Source organism: Cynoglossus semilaevis, chromosome Z (assembly GCF_000523025.1).
Source record: "Cynoglossus semilaevis isolate Cse_v1.0 chromosome Z, Cse_v1.0, whole genome shotgun sequence".
Lineage (NCBI taxonomy): Eukaryota > Metazoa > Chordata > Actinopteri > Pleuronectiformes > Cynoglossidae > Cynoglossus > Cynoglossus semilaevis.
This window is the reverse complement of record NC_024328.1, coordinates 10,865,017-10,881,746: the sequence shown is the minus strand read 5'-3', so window position 1 is coordinate 10,881,746 and position 16,730 is coordinate 10,865,017. Positions and strand designations below refer to the sequence as shown.

The 16,730-nt window shown below is 38.9% G+C and overlaps 1 protein-coding gene across 8 annotated transcripts in view; it reads right to left on the bottom strand.

Moving 5' to 3' along the window:
• taok3a (TAO kinase 3a) overlaps positions 1-16,730 on the bottom strand; it is a 55,865-nt gene that overhangs the window by 20,347 nt on the left and 18,788 nt on the right. For 7 of the 8 annotated variants that reach the window (XM_025053064.1, XM_008336260.3, XM_025053063.1 and 4 more), the window contains 11 exons: positions 15,471-15,706; positions 12,455-12,526; positions 11,834-11,935; positions 10,936-10,981; positions 9,984-10,080; positions 9,655-9,768; positions 8,890-8,981; positions 8,649-8,742; positions 5,261-5,342; positions 3,282-3,449; positions 749-943 (listed from right to left, as the gene is read on the bottom strand). In XM_025053064.1, coding sequence (XP_024908832.1) covers positions 749-943; positions 3,282-3,449; positions 5,261-5,342; positions 8,649-8,742; positions 8,890-8,981; positions 9,655-9,768; positions 9,984-10,080; positions 10,936-10,981; positions 11,834-11,935; positions 12,455-12,526; positions 15,471-15,602 — 1,194 coding nt within the window. In that variant the 5' untranslated portion in view covers positions 15,603-15,706. Of the gene's footprint in view, positions 1-748; positions 944-3,281; positions 3,450-5,260; positions 5,343-8,648; positions 8,743-8,889; positions 8,982-9,654; positions 9,769-9,983; positions 10,081-10,935; positions 10,982-11,833; positions 11,936-12,454; positions 12,527-15,470; positions 15,707-16,607; positions 16,670-16,730 lie in introns of all 8 variants that reach the window. The other variant, XM_025053066.1, reaches the window with a different exon arrangement.

Here is a 16,730-nt window from a genome sequence, read left to right as displayed (position 1 = left end):
GGGTGAGATGGGTGCCAGGAGAGGTGTGCGGGGCTTCCAATGAAATATGTCACACTGGACATACCACTGCTGTGATGCTTGAATGATAACAAACCTCCAGTCACTAGGTGGCAGCAACTCATACAGTGGTTTGTACAGATAAAAATATACACATTATCAGGTTATCAATAGTATTTAAAATTCACGAGGAGGGGGGTGTAAAACATTTCTGTCCCCAAGGGGGGGCTGACAGAAAATCATTGAGAACCACTGCACTAGGGCCAGCCCGACCCCACCCCCCCACTTTGGGAACCAATTCCAGAGTACAGTATATAAAATTAGTGGTATTACTCAATACTGCAACTTGTCAACAAGGTCTTGTTGGATTCTCATGTTTTTCTATGAAACTACGTATACAGTATATTTACATTGATATACACTTTAAGGCAGTGTTACCTAAACTTTGTTTCTGGGGACCCACATTTTAAAAGTCACAAAACTTCAAGAGCCAAGTCAATAGACAATATACGTAAACTCCTGATGCGAGATGACCCAAAAAAACAAAAAACAAACCCTCTTGCGACCCACGTGAGGGTCGTGACCCAGTCCTTGGGAAACAATGCTTTAAGGCCACCTCTACTGTATGTAGAACTAGTTTAAAAGTAACCAATTGGCAACACAGCAGTAATGTAACAGTGGAAGATGGAGACCAATCTGAACAGCTACCACCTTGTTTCCCATCTCCACATCCTCACCCCCCAGTGTTTACCTTCTTGGTATGTGGGGAGGACTCCAGAGTGCTGCCATAGTCCTGAGGGTGCATCATGGTCATGTCGGAGCAGCTGTCGTCCACCTCCTGCATGCTGTTCACGCTGCTGTTCTGGCTGCCTGTGCTGACTGAGGTGCTGGGGATGGAGTGGTTGCTGCCCAGGCTGTTCATCTTGGAGCTGGCGGCCTCACTGTCCTGCAGGTCATGGACATCCACATACACATGAAGACATGCTCTCAAAGATAAGAGTCCAGCAAAAAAACAAACAAACAAAAAAACAAAAAACAAAGATACTCATACTGTACTTCAGTGTACAGTACCTCCGCTAAAACTGTATTTATGTGTGTTTAAGAGCAATACTTCTATGTTATGTCACTGTTAAATTCACATCCAAAACAGTATTGTATTTTTTAAAGGTAGTTCTCGTTATATTGTATGTTTTATATTTATATTTATTTTGCAAGCAAATATGTTCACCCCTGAAAGAGGATCCCGACACGTCATTGTACCATGTACTGTACTTCGTATGTATACATACATATGTATACATACATACGCATAAAAACATACATACGCATACATACATACATACGTATAAATACATACATATGTATACATGTGTATGTATATGTACGTATATATACATACGTATGCATATGTACGTATACATACGTACGTACACATGTATACATAAATATGTATACATACATACATATATACTTATGTATACATACATACTTATGTATACATACATACGTATACATACATATGCATACATACATACATACACATACGTATAAATACATACGTTTACATACATACATCCATACGTATAAATACATACGTATACATACATCCATACGAATGTATACATGTGCATGTATACGTATATGTATATGTATGTATGCATATGTATGTATGCATATGTATGTATGCATACGTACATATGTACGTATGTATATGTATGTATATGTATGTATACGTATGTATGTATATGTATAGATGTATACATACGTATGTATACATACATACGGTATATATGTATTCATACATACATACACACATATATACATACATACATATATTCATATATACATACATATATACATATGTACATACATATATACATATGTACATACATATATACATACATATATACATACATATATACATACATATATATATATATATACATATATGTATATATATATATATATACATATATACATACATACATATATATATATATATATGTATGTATGTATATATGTATATATATATATATATATACATACATATATATATATATATACATACATATATATATATATTTTTTAGTGAATTTTTTAGTGAAGCCCCCAGAGCAGTGTCCAGTTGCAGTGATGCTGCTCTTAACTGCGTCATCAGGTGTAGGGTGACATTACTGTGTTTGCCCGGCCATCCACTGCTGCCCTGTGCTGCCTCTGACCGGGTCAATTGACCGGGTTATCTGAGGGACAATTCATCTCAGTCTCCAGATACTGAAGGAGCAGAGTTTTGAAAACACCACCCCAAATCAGGGGTCTTAAACTCCGGGTTTGGGGGCCAGTTCTGGCCATGGACCGTCCACATCTGACCCCCAAATAAATATAAATTATGATTTAATTTTATTAGCGCTTGAGAAAATAAAATTTAAAAAAAAAGTTTTAATTGTTGGTGCAGAAATAACTAACTGACAAGTACAGGGTATTATATATTTATACACAAAAAGTAAATAATTTATAACATCATTAACGTTATTAAATACAGCACATAATCATAAAATATTTTGTGCACTCTCTGACTCCTGCTGTTTATTTTTAGGTACCTTCCTAATCTTTATTTTTCTTCTCAGTAAATAAACAGCGGTGCGTCTGTTATATCTGGTATATGGTATTTTACGTGTCGCTGTTTCCTGACAGGGAGATAATGAGGATATAACACAGAATATAAAATCTGACCCATCATCAGCGCAGAGAGCGCCCTAATTTGGTAAAAGTAAAAAAAAAAAAAATGAATTTGAGTGGAGCTGAACGTCAATCATTAAATTTCAATATATCACTAACGATGAAGTACTTCCTACGACTGTAGTGCTGGTACAGCCGTACTTCATATATATATATATATATATATATATATATATATATATATAGTACCCGTCTTTCTTTGTTTATTCTGCTTTGTATAGTTCAGATAAACTCAATATATCACTGACAGAATAAATGTCTTTTAGTGTTTTTTAATTTCAACTACTTCTAATTTAAAATTGATATATAAATAAAAAATATATAAATATATATATTTCATAAATATAAAATATATAAATCTAAATAAATATTGACGTATTTTGTGACTGTGAGCGATATAAATCGAGTTGACTTGACATTTGATTTTGTTTTATTTTTATTTTAATAATATTCAAAATATTATATTTTTATATTAATATATAAAAATATATTTTATAATAATATATTTTTGTTTCATTGACACTGCCGCCCACTACCACCATCCCTACCTCCTCTTCCTCCTGGCTCTCTCCCATCAGGCCATTGTGTTTCTCCTGGTAGAGGATCTTCTTCATCTTGCGGTATTGCAGATTGTCCAGCTCGCGCACCGCATCCTTGGTCCTCTGTATGAGGTCGATGAGACTGCGCGGCGACCGATCCCGACGCACAAACTCATGCTGGACAGGGAGAAAGACAGGAGACGGGGGGGGGGGGGGGTAAAAGTGACAGAAGGCTGAAGAATAAAACAGGAGTACGTTCAACCACCTGTCGATCTTCTTAGATCAGTTTTTCAAATAACAGTAATGATCTTTTTTCTCAAAAAATAAAACAGAAATTTCAAATGTTTGTTCTTATACCCATATATTTACTTTCAATATTTAATAAAAATATTGTAAATATTAAAACGTAAATTAAACTGACTTCACTACAAAAAGTGGGAAAAACACTGTTGTTAAGAACATGTTGTTTTTAACGTTTTTACATGACAGTATCGATCACTAGAGGGCGCCTTGAGGACGCTTGTTTGGAATAGGAATTCCAGCAGTAATACACACTTTCTAAATCTAAAAAAGAGGGTTTTTTTTCCCCCCAAAGTAATTTATTTTACAAATAATTTTATTCCCACCTTTCTTAAAACCAACATCTGCCAGAACATCATTTGAAAAAAAAAATTAAATATTTTTTTTTTATGGTCTAAACATATTAAACCTGACTGAAACACACATTTAATTAATACTATAATTAGAGAACATTAATGAGGTGTGTGAGAAAAAGTATAAAAATCCTGAAATAACATTTATTTTTAACAAAAGTTAATGTGGCATCTTATTATGAGCAATGTGTATCTGTGTAATTATTATCACACAGGAAGAAAACCAGAAAAACAAAAACAAATAAAAGCAATTTCTGAGTCAATTTACAGAATCTCTGAAAACAGTTATTGTTATTATTATTATTATTATTATTTATTCATGGACCTTTAGCACCACCTTGGCCTGATCAGTTACATCCATAGGTGCCAAGATCAATCAAGCATCAAGGTGTGTTTGCATAAAATGTGTATGCGTTTGTCCCAGTCCCATAAACACTGATTCTATACTGATCCAAAGAGGCTCAAAATCAGTTCAACACACCTTTACAACTTTACAAAACTGTGATGTGTGTGTGAATACTCGGAGGAAGTGTGATCAGAGCAAACAGGAAACTAAACGTGCACAGACAGGAACTAGAGGATCATCTCTATAATGTCGTTATAGTAACACACACACATGCATGCACACACACACACACACACAGAGGGGAGGCGAGGTTTAAGTTGTGAATGGATATAAACATTTTTTGTGTGTTTTCACTGTAAAAACCTAGTTTTGTTTGTTAAATATAAACATCAGAAATCGGAAAAGTAAAAATTTTAAAGCGTATATAAAAAAAATCTGAGTAATCCAGAGATGGGCAAACTATGGCCCGGGGGCCTTAAATCGGCCCACCAAACTTTTCCAAATTATACAATTTGTTTATATCATCATTATAGTTTTGCCTTTTCCCTGCAATACCCACGTTTCCCCAATAGATGGCGTAGAAAATGACAAAAAAGAATTCTAGCTGTTATGCACGACTTTTACATGTCATTTATCTTAGTTCACACAAACGCTCCATTTATCTGCTCAATTTTAAGACAATTGTGAGTCAACAACTTTGCCCACGCCTGGATTAATTCCAGACCCTTAATCTTAGCTGGATTATTAAATTTAAAAAAGTTCTCGAAAACTGTGGGGTTTAAAGCTGCTGTTGGGAATATATTCAATTTTGTTATTTTTCCTTGCACGCAGTCAAACTCTTCAAATCAGCATTAACCACCTTGACATGTGTGCGACAGTTAGCAGCATCCATTTGGGAACCATCAGTGTGTGTGAGTGACTCATCGCCATGGCAGGAAGTGAGGTCAACGCTGAAAGGATTTAAAAAAAGAAAAGAAAAGCCCACTCACTCTTAGCAGCTCCCCTGACGAGGGTCTATCCTGAGGAATTTTCTGTAGGCAGAAGTCGACAAAGCTCCGGAAGGGGTCAGACCTGAGGAGAGGAGCGAGAGACCAAGGTCACACACTCTCCACATTCTCTTTCAGTCAAACAAGTTCAAATCCCCATCAGTTAACTACATAGAGAATAAGTGACTGTGACTGACTAATTACAGGCTGTGGGATTTGGCCTCAGCTCCGCTACTCACCCTGAAGTAATGTTAAAGTGTAATCTCTTTATGTTTATCCTGATGTGCTTGCTGTGTGTGTGTGACATGTTCATCAGTACCAGAACAGCCGCGAGTACTCTGTGTTTATGTTCTATATAAAGAACCCATACATATGTGGATCAGTGAAAATGTGGGCCAGTGGAGCTGTGGATCACTGGGCTGCCGACTCTGAGCTAAAAATATGAAATGTCATAACTGGACACAAGTGACGGTTCTTATGGGTCAGGTGATGTGGGCTGTCATCTGTGGGTTCAACAGAACCGGCACCTCTTTCCCCACTTTCTGATCTCCATATTAGCCTTTTAATCTCATCTGTTGTACTAAGAAATGTACACGGGGGGAAACACCGCCGGCCTGATGTCTCCGCTCACTGTCTCATCTGGCGGGACGTTTCTCAGCCTCAGGCCCGCTGGAGATCCTCCAAAAATACCACAACCCTGGGCCACCTCACACAGCTGCTCGCCTCAGAACTGCACTACAGAACAATTCTAATTTTACAAACGGCCTTCTTCCCGCACAGGCGTAGGTAGAACATTCCTTTAAAAAAAAAAAAAGACTTTCCCCCCACCTTCTCTGATGACATAATTCTCGTCAGAGGCCCACTGTGAAATGTGCAAAAATAAAGCCTCGTTTTAATTGAGTTGCTTGGGAGGAAGACACAGCGAGGCCACCGCTGCCTCCAGGCTGAGCTGATGCAGAGAAAGAGCAACGCTCAACTGCTACTGCGATACATCAGAAAGCAGAGAAATGCAGCGTTTCTGTGAGGCTGTGATCTCATCAACATCTGAGATCGTAACCAGAGCCATGTGAAAATAATTGCAGAGCCGAAGGACGAGTAGTAAGGAGGAGGTGAGGAGAGTCGTTCGCGCCTGCCGTTTTTCCACAACTGATACGAAAAGTGTGAGTTGTTTCTAACACAGCGGGTGCCGAAACCTTTTTCTGCATTCCACCCCACGTTTGAAGATGAGATTATTGTCTCCCGATCAACAAATTCATAAAATTGACTTGCAGGAGCACGCCCTCTTGTTTGGGAACCACAGGTCTCGAGGACATCCAAAAGAAAACGAATTTTCCAATTCACTGTGGCATCCTATTGAGTCCAATCCTCTTACTATTAACTACTACAGTATTTTCCGGACTATAAACCGCTACTTTTTTCCTACGCTTTGAACCATGCGGCTTATACAAAGATGCGGCTTTTCTATGGATTTTTCTTCAGCCGCTAGGGGGCGTTCTAGCAGGAAGTGCAAAAACGAGACAGACGGGAAGTCAGTGCAAAGAAAAACACGCTAGTTTAGATATCGGCAACTTATAGTGCGGTGCAACATATATGTAAATTTACAGTTTTTTTAAATTGTGGGTGCAGCTTATATTTAGGTGCGCTCTATAGTCCGGATCCAAGTCAACAGACATTATTTGTAAACTCCCGGGATGCGAGACGACCCCCAAAAACATCTCTTGCGACCCACCTGAGGGTCATGATCCAGCCTTTGGGAAACAATGATATAGCCAGTGATAGAGACTGGGTTTCACTCAGTGACAGACCACAGGATTATCTTGGCAGATAATCTGTTGAAAGCACTCAAAATCATAAAAGTGATCAAGTAGATCAGGCCCGGAAATTGGGCCAAATATCTTTAAATGTGTGAATAAACTGGGGTCAACTCTGTATGAAATCAACGGCGTTTACGGTTAACAGAAGGTCAAGGGTTAATAAGTAAGGCAGTAGTTCTCAATTACTTCCTGTCATGCTCCCCCTTGGGGACAGAAATGTTTTCACGCCCCCACCCCTTCCGACCCACACCCCTGCGAATTGGAATACTGTTGAGAACCTGATAACATCTATATTTGTATCTGTATAAACCCCTGTATGAGTTGCTGCCACCTAGTGACTGGAGGCTTGTTATCATTCAAGCATTACAACGGTGGTATACTTATGTACAGCGTGCCATATTCCATTGGAAGCCTCTCACGCCACCTCTGAAACCTCACCACGCTACCCTATAGGGGCCCGCCCCAGTATTTGAGAAGTATCCGATATAAGGCAATAGTGTCAAACTCAAGTGGCCGAAATTTAAAACCACAAATCTTGATTATGAACAGATTACGAGATTACTTTTATTTCAATAAAATAAAGATAGTTAATGTTATTCAAAATAATAACATCAAGTAATCCTTGGGTGTTGAGTTTGACACGGCCCACTAGATTATCATAGGACGAACAAAAAAAAACAACAACTAAAAAACAACAACAACAAAAAACAGAGATGGTGTCAAAAAAAAAAAAAAACAAGTCAAAAAAGGGAACGGAGATGGAGAGCTGTTCAAAACCTACTGGCCTAGATTAAATTGCTTTAGGTTTATTTTTAAATGTCTGAAAAGTGAGTCTCCAGAGAACATATTAGCATCCAGTCATTCAGTCAGAGTCTGCAAGCCGCCTCATAAATGACAAATAATGATAAATAACCCACAACAAAAAAAGAATCTGCAAAACACAGAAACATCCGAGTTATTAAAAAAAAAAAAAAAAAAAAATAGACTGAGATTAACTGTCAGACTATTACAACAGTCACACGTTGTTGTTGTTATGTCGCTAAGACATAAAATAATAATGAAAAAACACAAACTTGTTTGTGTTGCGGAAAAGCTGTTGGTATTTACGCAGCATGCCTGTGGTGAAGTGTTTTCAGTGAATTCCATTAATAAATAACAGTGTGATTTGAAAACACCATGTCCCAAGTGTCTGAAGGAGGTGGTGTCAAACATAGGCGGGCGGGCGGGCCAAAACCAACCCGCTAGTTGGTTCAAGCCGCTTGATGAATTGTAAACGTAAAAAAAAATAATAATAAAAATGCATTTACATACCAGGTTCATGATGTTTTGTAAAATCATATTTCATTAAATTAATATTTTCTTATATATTTCCACTTCTTCGCATGGAAACTAAGGGGGGAATACATGGACTTATTGTTATTTATAAGCAATTATGTTATGAGTGTACTGGTCCGGCCCACTTGACATCTAATCAGGGTGTACGCGACACCCCCTGTTCTGCACTGACTGATCCCGATCAGTACTCCGTCAAAATCTTCAGACATACCATAGGAGTAATATTTGTGGGTTCAACTCACCACTCATTTGACTGCAGTGTGGGAGAATCGTTCTGGGCGATGTGATATAAGGCACTCATGGCGTTCATGTTAAACAAGGGTGGTTTACGCTCCGCTGGAATAAGGCAAGAAGGCAGAGACACAGGTTGACAAAGAGGGCAGCGCACGGATGGTTCTTCACCGTCTTTCCTTTATCTATTGCTTTAACTTTAACTTTTACTGCTTTAGGTATGCTTTAAACAACAAGAAGATCAACGCTCACCAAGTTCAATACAGGTGATGCCCAGGGACCAGATGTCCACCTTTCCCTCGTATTGACCCTCGTCCATGGCTAGGATCACTTCTGGGGCCATCCTGAGGAGAAAACCACAACACACAGGCGGGAAATTTAGCAAGTATGCGGTGAATCTACAAAATTATCTACAAATAGGTGTGCCGCGCAACATAACCCAATGTCACTTAATTGGTCTGAAAAAAAAATTATTTATATCTTGCAAATAACTTTTCTTTGTTTTGTCAATGCGTGGCAGGCAGAACAATTAAATACTTGTCGCTACGTGGCAGCAAATGGCTGTGAAAACAGATGAAAAAGAAATCAGAGCTGTTGAAGAAGATCTTTGTGAGTCACTTTCTTCAATTCCTGCGAGTATATCAGCATTGTCTTCAACTCAACAGGCCGAGATTTTAGTGAATTATGATTATATTTAACCTAGAAGGTTTATATTTTATTACATATATTTTTTGGTCAGAGTTATATTTGGTGGTGTGTCGTGGAGTTTTTTTAATAAAGAATATGTACAGCACAAAAACTGTTGGGAAACACTGCTCTAGGAGATGTCGTCAACAATGTAGGGTTATAAAACGTTACATTTTATCAAACAAAGTACAGGACTGTCTTATATGGACTGTGGCAACACCATAATAAATTATTCAAACGTTGCAAGTAAGCTGTAGTTGCAGCTCAGGTGTTAACGACACTTCACACTTTGCACTTCATTCTCAGAACTTAACTTCAGTTCAAACTAACCAGTAAGGTGTTCCCACAAAGGAGTTGGCAGGTGAGGCGATGGAGGCGGAGCCAAAGTCAGCCAATTTAACTTGACCAAGCTCAGTCAGCAGGATGTTACCAGCTTTCACGTCTCTGTGTGGACAATCAGACATGGGAAAAGGAAACAGGAAATTCATTCGAAAAAACTGCAGTAGTTTCTTATCTGGTACCTACTCCTCGAGTCTACTTCATTTATTTTAACGCCCAAGAACGTCATATTGTCATCTCATGTGAAAAGCATGTGTAGCATGACAATTAAGAACACCATACATCCTTGAAAATATATGAGAACACTAAATCCAACTCACCTGTGAATCATATTTTGGGAATGCAGGTAAGCAAGTCCTAGCAAGGCACCATGGGTAATGGCAGCAATTTCAACTTCTCTGAGTGGTTTCTTGTGAACTAAAACGGTAGAAATTGGAACATGTACAGTACTCCGATGACTTAAAAAAAATACTTTTGCAAACAGCCGAGTGTTGACTTGTGGCCGACTGCTAGGCAACATCACAACAACTGCCATTTGTCGTGATGGAGAAGCAAGAACAAGTAACTCGGGTACAATGTAGAATGATGAGTCAGATTTTAACAACTGCGTACAGCAGCTCTATACNNNTCCTGCTGACTGTGGTCTGTCACAGGAGAACTGTTTATCTGTGTAATTTCCTATAAGACGACTTACATGATGGTAAATGATCCTTTATCTACCTCAAATAGTATTTGATCGTTTAAACAGTATTACTATACAGTAATACTGAAGCCAATGTGCCCACATCAAGAGAGTAGGCAGTTCTTCTAGTTGGGAGGTGGAGTGAAACCCCCCCCCCCCTAAAAAATCATCAAATGTCACGACCAGTTTAGGAAGAGAAATACTGCACTATCTACGAAAAAAAAAAAACCTACGCTTCTAGTTAATGACAGTTTCTGCCTGTGTAGGAGTTTGGTTATTTTCTTTAGCTTTCATGAGACTACTGAAACAACCATTCCGACGAATGTGGTAAACTGTCAGATTACAAGGACAAAACCCTGTGGGATCCCATAAATTACTATGAAACAAAAAACCCAAACCTGAGCTTTAATCCCGCCGGCATAGTGTCCGACTATTGGATATAAAATAAGAAAAAAAAGTTTTGTTTTAACATGTGGTCGTCTTTGCTTATGTCTTCTGGGAATAAGATCGTACAATGAAAAGCTGTTTGATAATTATACATGTTCAAAAGTATATGTGTCCACATTTAACAGCGAGACAAAGACACTTACCCTCTAGTAAATCTGACGCGGAACCAAGACAGTACTCCATCACTAGCTGTAATAAAAATATAAGCAGAGCATAATGTACAAACAGCACATTGAGATCATAGCAATATGTACGAGAAAAGTATGTAATGTGAACTGACAAGTTGAAGCCCATATATTAAAAGTCACAAAACTTCACGACCCAAGTCAATAAAAATTATTCGTAAACTCCTTCAAAACATGATGCAAGATGACCACCAAAAAAATCTCTTGCGTCCCACCTGTGGCTCGTGACCCAGTCTTTGGGAAACAATAAGTTAAAGAACTAAATTTGACCCTATTTGACCCCCACCATCCCAAATCAAGGGGCATAATTTCTATCAGAAATTAGAAAAGGTAGGACAGCTTGAGAAAATAAATCCTCCATTAAGTATTTAAAGCCAATGAGAGCCCTGTTTAAAAGTATATGTACATTTGTGTATATATGTATGTATTTATAGATATATAAATATGTATTTATATATACATAAATCTAAAAAAATAAAATATATATATATATAAATACACATACATTTTCATACACATGTATGCATGTGTATGTACACACATACGTATACATATTTTTTATTTCTAAATATATACTTACACATATACATATAGACACACATACAAACACAGTCAGCTAGACCAGTCTTTCCCAAACTTTTTTTTTCTGGGGACCCATATTTTAAAAGTCAACCCTTTGCGGACCAAGTCAATAGACATTATTCATAGACTCTTGGGAGACATGATGTGAGATGACCCAAAAAAAACGTTGCGTCCCACCTGATGGTTGTGAACCAGTCTTTGGGAAACAATGTGCTAGATCTAAGTGTGAAACAGGAACTGTGAAAGAAGAAGAGTTAGTGAAGGATCCACTGACCCAGGCAGTGTTGTCTTTCAGGTAGCAGCCTTTGTACTCGATAGTATTTGGGTGTCGCAGTTGTACCAAAAACTTGACCTCCTTGATGATGTCCTGCCACTTCTGCAACACGGGAAGAAAGACAGCAGAGAAACACATGGTGGGCGTGTGTTTTATTGGCACTACAACGACATAAATACTACACATAAAAAAAACACAATGGCAGTGACAGTTTAACAACATTACACAAGAGTCACCGCGCAGACCGTCAATTACAAACAAATGTGGGCTCCGGTTCAGTAGTGATCACAGAGGACGGCTTCTGAAATACACTGGTGCTCCATGCCAGAACATTCTCTGTGGTTTGTTTCAGCGAGGCATTCGACAATTTTCACGTTATTTTTGGTCTCAGGATGTAGCTGAGCACAGACGCAGATGAGTCTGAGAAGATGTCTCATACGTGACTGCTAAGTTTGGAGTGAAGTGTGAGGAAGTGAGTGGTGGAGGACAGGTTTTCAGAGATGTGTTTTCAGCATCAGAAATCGAAAATGAAATTAATCATGCAAGATGTAGGGATGCGGTTGACAGAGTTTTGCTTGTGGGCTCTCTTTGTGTGTGTGTGTGAGAGAGAGAATTTCTTACTTCGGTAGTCTGCTTGCCATTATAGGACATCTTTTTGATGGCCACCACCTCGTTGGAGAAAGAGTTTCGTGCCTTAAAGATTGAATCAAAAGAGTTTTTATTAGGCAACAGCTAAACAACTAAGTAAAAACTGTTAAAAAAAATCAGCAAGGTCTTGCCCTAACGAGGTTACAAGTTGTGTGTTTTAAACCCAGACTCAAACTCTGTATTGCACCTCAGAATTAGCAGTAATACCATATAAATAAGTCCATATAAAAGTCCATATAACACACATTTAGGTGATTAGAAAAAAAAAACTCTTGCGACCCACCTGAGAGTCGCAACCCAGTCTTTGGGAAACAATGCATTAGCGTATTCAGTAGTTGGCTATACAGTGATCCCTTGCTATAACGCGGTTTACTTTTCACGGTTTCGCTACTTCACGGATTTGCATCGTGCATTGTGTTCTGCATTCTGATTGGCTAAAAAGTCACTCCGCTTCTTCTCTACCTGTGCGCCAATAACGTTGCGGTTTAATATGTACACGTACGTAAAACAGCTTGCCAAATTGACATTACGTACGTGCAAATTCTCTTGCAATTTCGAGTTTATCAAACCCCATAATGTCGACAAAACGCTCTGGACCGGCAAAAGTACCTGCGGTAGGGACCAAAAGGCAGCGGAAGATGCTGTCTATCGGTGATAAAGTAGAACTATTGGACATGCTAAATGAAGGTAAAAGCTATGCGGCTGTAGGTCGGCATTATGGAATTAATGAATCTTCCGTTCGTTCCATACAGAAGGAAGAAAAAAACATAAGGAAGACGGCAGCAATAAGTTTTAATAAGGATTCAAAAAGGGTTGCAACTGCCCGGAACAAGACCAGGTAATTTGTATTTTTTTCATAATCATTTTTAATTTTCTCCCGTTCACGGTGGGCGGTGCTAATCTCCGCAATTTGAAGCCTTCTGTTCACGTTGATGATTAAAATTATTATTTGACAGTACATTACAGAAGTTATTTGTTGAAACGTTTCTAAAGTACTTTTATTTTACTTTATTTGTGAAACAAATGGTTGAGACTGTAAAATGGTTTGTTCGTTCTTTCTCTTCTTTTTCTGAATATTTAATTGTAAAAAAAATAAAGATTTCTACTTCACGGATTTTGCCTATCACGGGTTCTTTTTGGAACGTAACCCCCGCGAAAAACAAGGGTTTACTGTACATATATTTTAAGAAGTTCTGGTGATAATTCGTTTGACTATGTCACCACTGTAGCCCGCAGGTATTAGCTGTTAGCTTAGCTAAAATGATTATTGGTTATCGGGTCCCCATTGACCTCCAAGACATTTGACCTTAGGCACAGCTCCACTGCAGCTCAAGTGGCGCCCACTCTCTCAAGGTTCAACTCGTTAGGAATATGTGGGAAATTTCATCTCCTGATATAAATAGAATGAGATTAACAGGGAGCGGAGAGTGTATCCCCAGTGGACTCCGCTCAGATTCATCTGATCTCAGTGATTGCCTGTCAGTTCATGCATGAAATTCTGCTCCCTTTTGATGAAATATACAGTTTGTTGGCAATAAAGAAGAAAACATGTAACGTAGGAACGCTAAAATAAATCAAGGGCTAATTGTCTTTGCGTAACAGCAGGGGGCATATTCGTTTGACACACTCTGCTGTAATGTATGTTCAAAGCCCTCGTCGGTGGGGAACACTGGGAATTTCCCCCTTTTCCCACCCTAACGGAACTCCTACTTAGTTCTTCTATGTATTAACTATGATTTCACACACACACACACACACACACACACACACACACAGACCACTGCATGCTTTTATTTAATCACATGTACACGTCTGGGAATATCCTGGAGAATATTCATGTGCTGCCGTTATTGGTTCATGAGCCTTCACTTCTGCATTAAACCAGAATCCATAAACATCGGCATTTAAGAAACGCAATTACTTCTTTTCTTTTTTTTTTTTTTTTTTAATGTTGGTGTAATTGATCAAAGTAATATGACGGCAGTAACGTCGCAGGTTTCCTGTTCTTCCATGTGTGTCTTTAGCAGAAATCAATCTTAGTGACATTAGTTAGAGGCTTCAGAGAAACTTATTTGCAGTTACTTTTAATTGTTGTATTAAGGTGATACTGCAAAAAAAATGTGTTCTAATCAAGCTGCCATCAGGAATTTCTTAAATTAAAAAAAATGGCATTACACCAGGGGTGTCAAACTTTTCACTGGGGGCCACATCAGCAATACAGTTCCCCTTGAAGGGCCGGTTGTAAATGGAAGACTGTATAGATCAGGGGTCCCCAACCCCCGGTCGGCGGACCAGTACCAGTTCATAGGTCATTTGGTGCCGGGTCGCAGTCTAATTTCAAAGTAATAGGCCATTCAGATTCACATACAAAAAGAACAGAGTCTAAAAGATTTAATTTAGTGATCCTTCGATGCTCAGTACCTTGGTAATGGTCTGTAGTAACAGGTGGTACTGGCTGACCAGTCCTTGGAACAAAAAAGGTCGGGGACCACTGGTATAGATGTAACTACTCCATAACAGACTGATACATGTTTCTGCAATTGATTATTATTTGATTGATAATAAAAACGTTTACATTAAAAGGCCTGAGTGAATGTTGAGTGATGAGGAGATTGGATAAGTATGAGATGCATGTCTGCTTGTTTGTCCTGAAACTGCCATAATGTCTGCAGCTACACTTTCGCATGTGTAATCCAGTTAATCAAAAATGAATATGTAGAGTGGCTGGTTCATAAATAAAGGAGCGCTTCACTCACATCCTTTGTCGTCATGATGCAGTAAACAGTGTTGAGTGCATTGAGCGGAGTCTTATAAAGATGCAGTTTTTCTTCTTGTTTACCTGATGTTTTTCTACCCAGGCTATAAAGCTCTTTATTTGGCTAAATATTATCTGTAAAACACTGATGATTAATCTTACAAAAACTTCAAACTTCAGTCTAAAACTCTAACCTAAAATGGTGTGTTCAAGTACTCATTGATCAACACTTACAAAGTAGACGGCACCAAAGCTGCCATGTCCGATCTCGTGCAGATCGCAGAAGATGTCTTCGGGGTCATCCTTGAAGAAAAGGTGGGCAAGCTCGGGGTCCTTCGGCACTCCTTTCCGTGTTGACGACGGCATAATGGGCTGGTCATGGGGTAGTCGCCGGAGACCTAACTCACGTAAATGCTCACATAAATGCTGCTCCTACAGCCTCCAGATTTCCACCATGAGCCCTGCATTGGCTGGAAGAGCAGACAGAAGAAGAGGAAGTGTGAGGTGGTTCATCAGCAGACATGGTCACACAGCACACACAGATACAATACCGCAATGTTTCCCAAACGTTTTTTGTGGGGACCCATATTTTAAATGTCACAAGCCTTTGTCATTGTTCGTAAATCGCAAAATAAAGGTGTACTTGATCATCATTTAAAATTAATGAGGATACTTTATTGTTGACCGAGTGATATCTCAACAATTACTTAATAATTAATTGTTGCAATGACCGTGAACTCCTGAGAAACATGATGCCAGACGACCCAAAAAAAAAAAAAAAACCCACCTGAGGGTCGCAACCCAGTCTTTGGGAAACAATGAACTACTGGACATTACTATAAACTACCAGACACTACCAATAAATTTCCCCGATGGGAATTCCCGAGGGATTAACAAGTGACAGACAGAAGACGACACAGACTGAGGTTTGAGGTTTGTCACTGTCAAACATATTCTCAGCCGTCAAAGATGCTGAGTCATTCAAAGGCGATCTTATTCCACTTATTTAGTGTATATATTACAAACAGTGTTAACCCTGCGGTGTAGTGCAGTGTGTGAGTGTTCGCAGACCGTTACATATCGCAAGGCTGCAGTCACGCTGTGAAGCGTGTACACATCCATCACCCCCCCGACCCCCCCTTGCTCCAGTTAACTTCAGTGAACATGCAATATACAAGCGCTCACCGAATCTACTCCCTCCTCCCCATGGAAACATATGTCATATGTTTCTAATTAAATCAGCCTCCAAAGATGAGCCCAACGTAGAACCAGACATACAAGAACAAAATGCAGCAACACATGTCCAACACAAGTCCAGACGGTGAGGAGGAGTATCGTCTCACCAAGTTTTCACATCCAACACTAACATACCAACAGTCCCAGAACCTGACGACACTTGTGCTTTGGGTCTTTTGAGTCGGGCCAGAAGAGATCTGGATGGACATATTTATATCATCAGTGATGATGTTGCAGTGAATAAAACACACCCTAGTT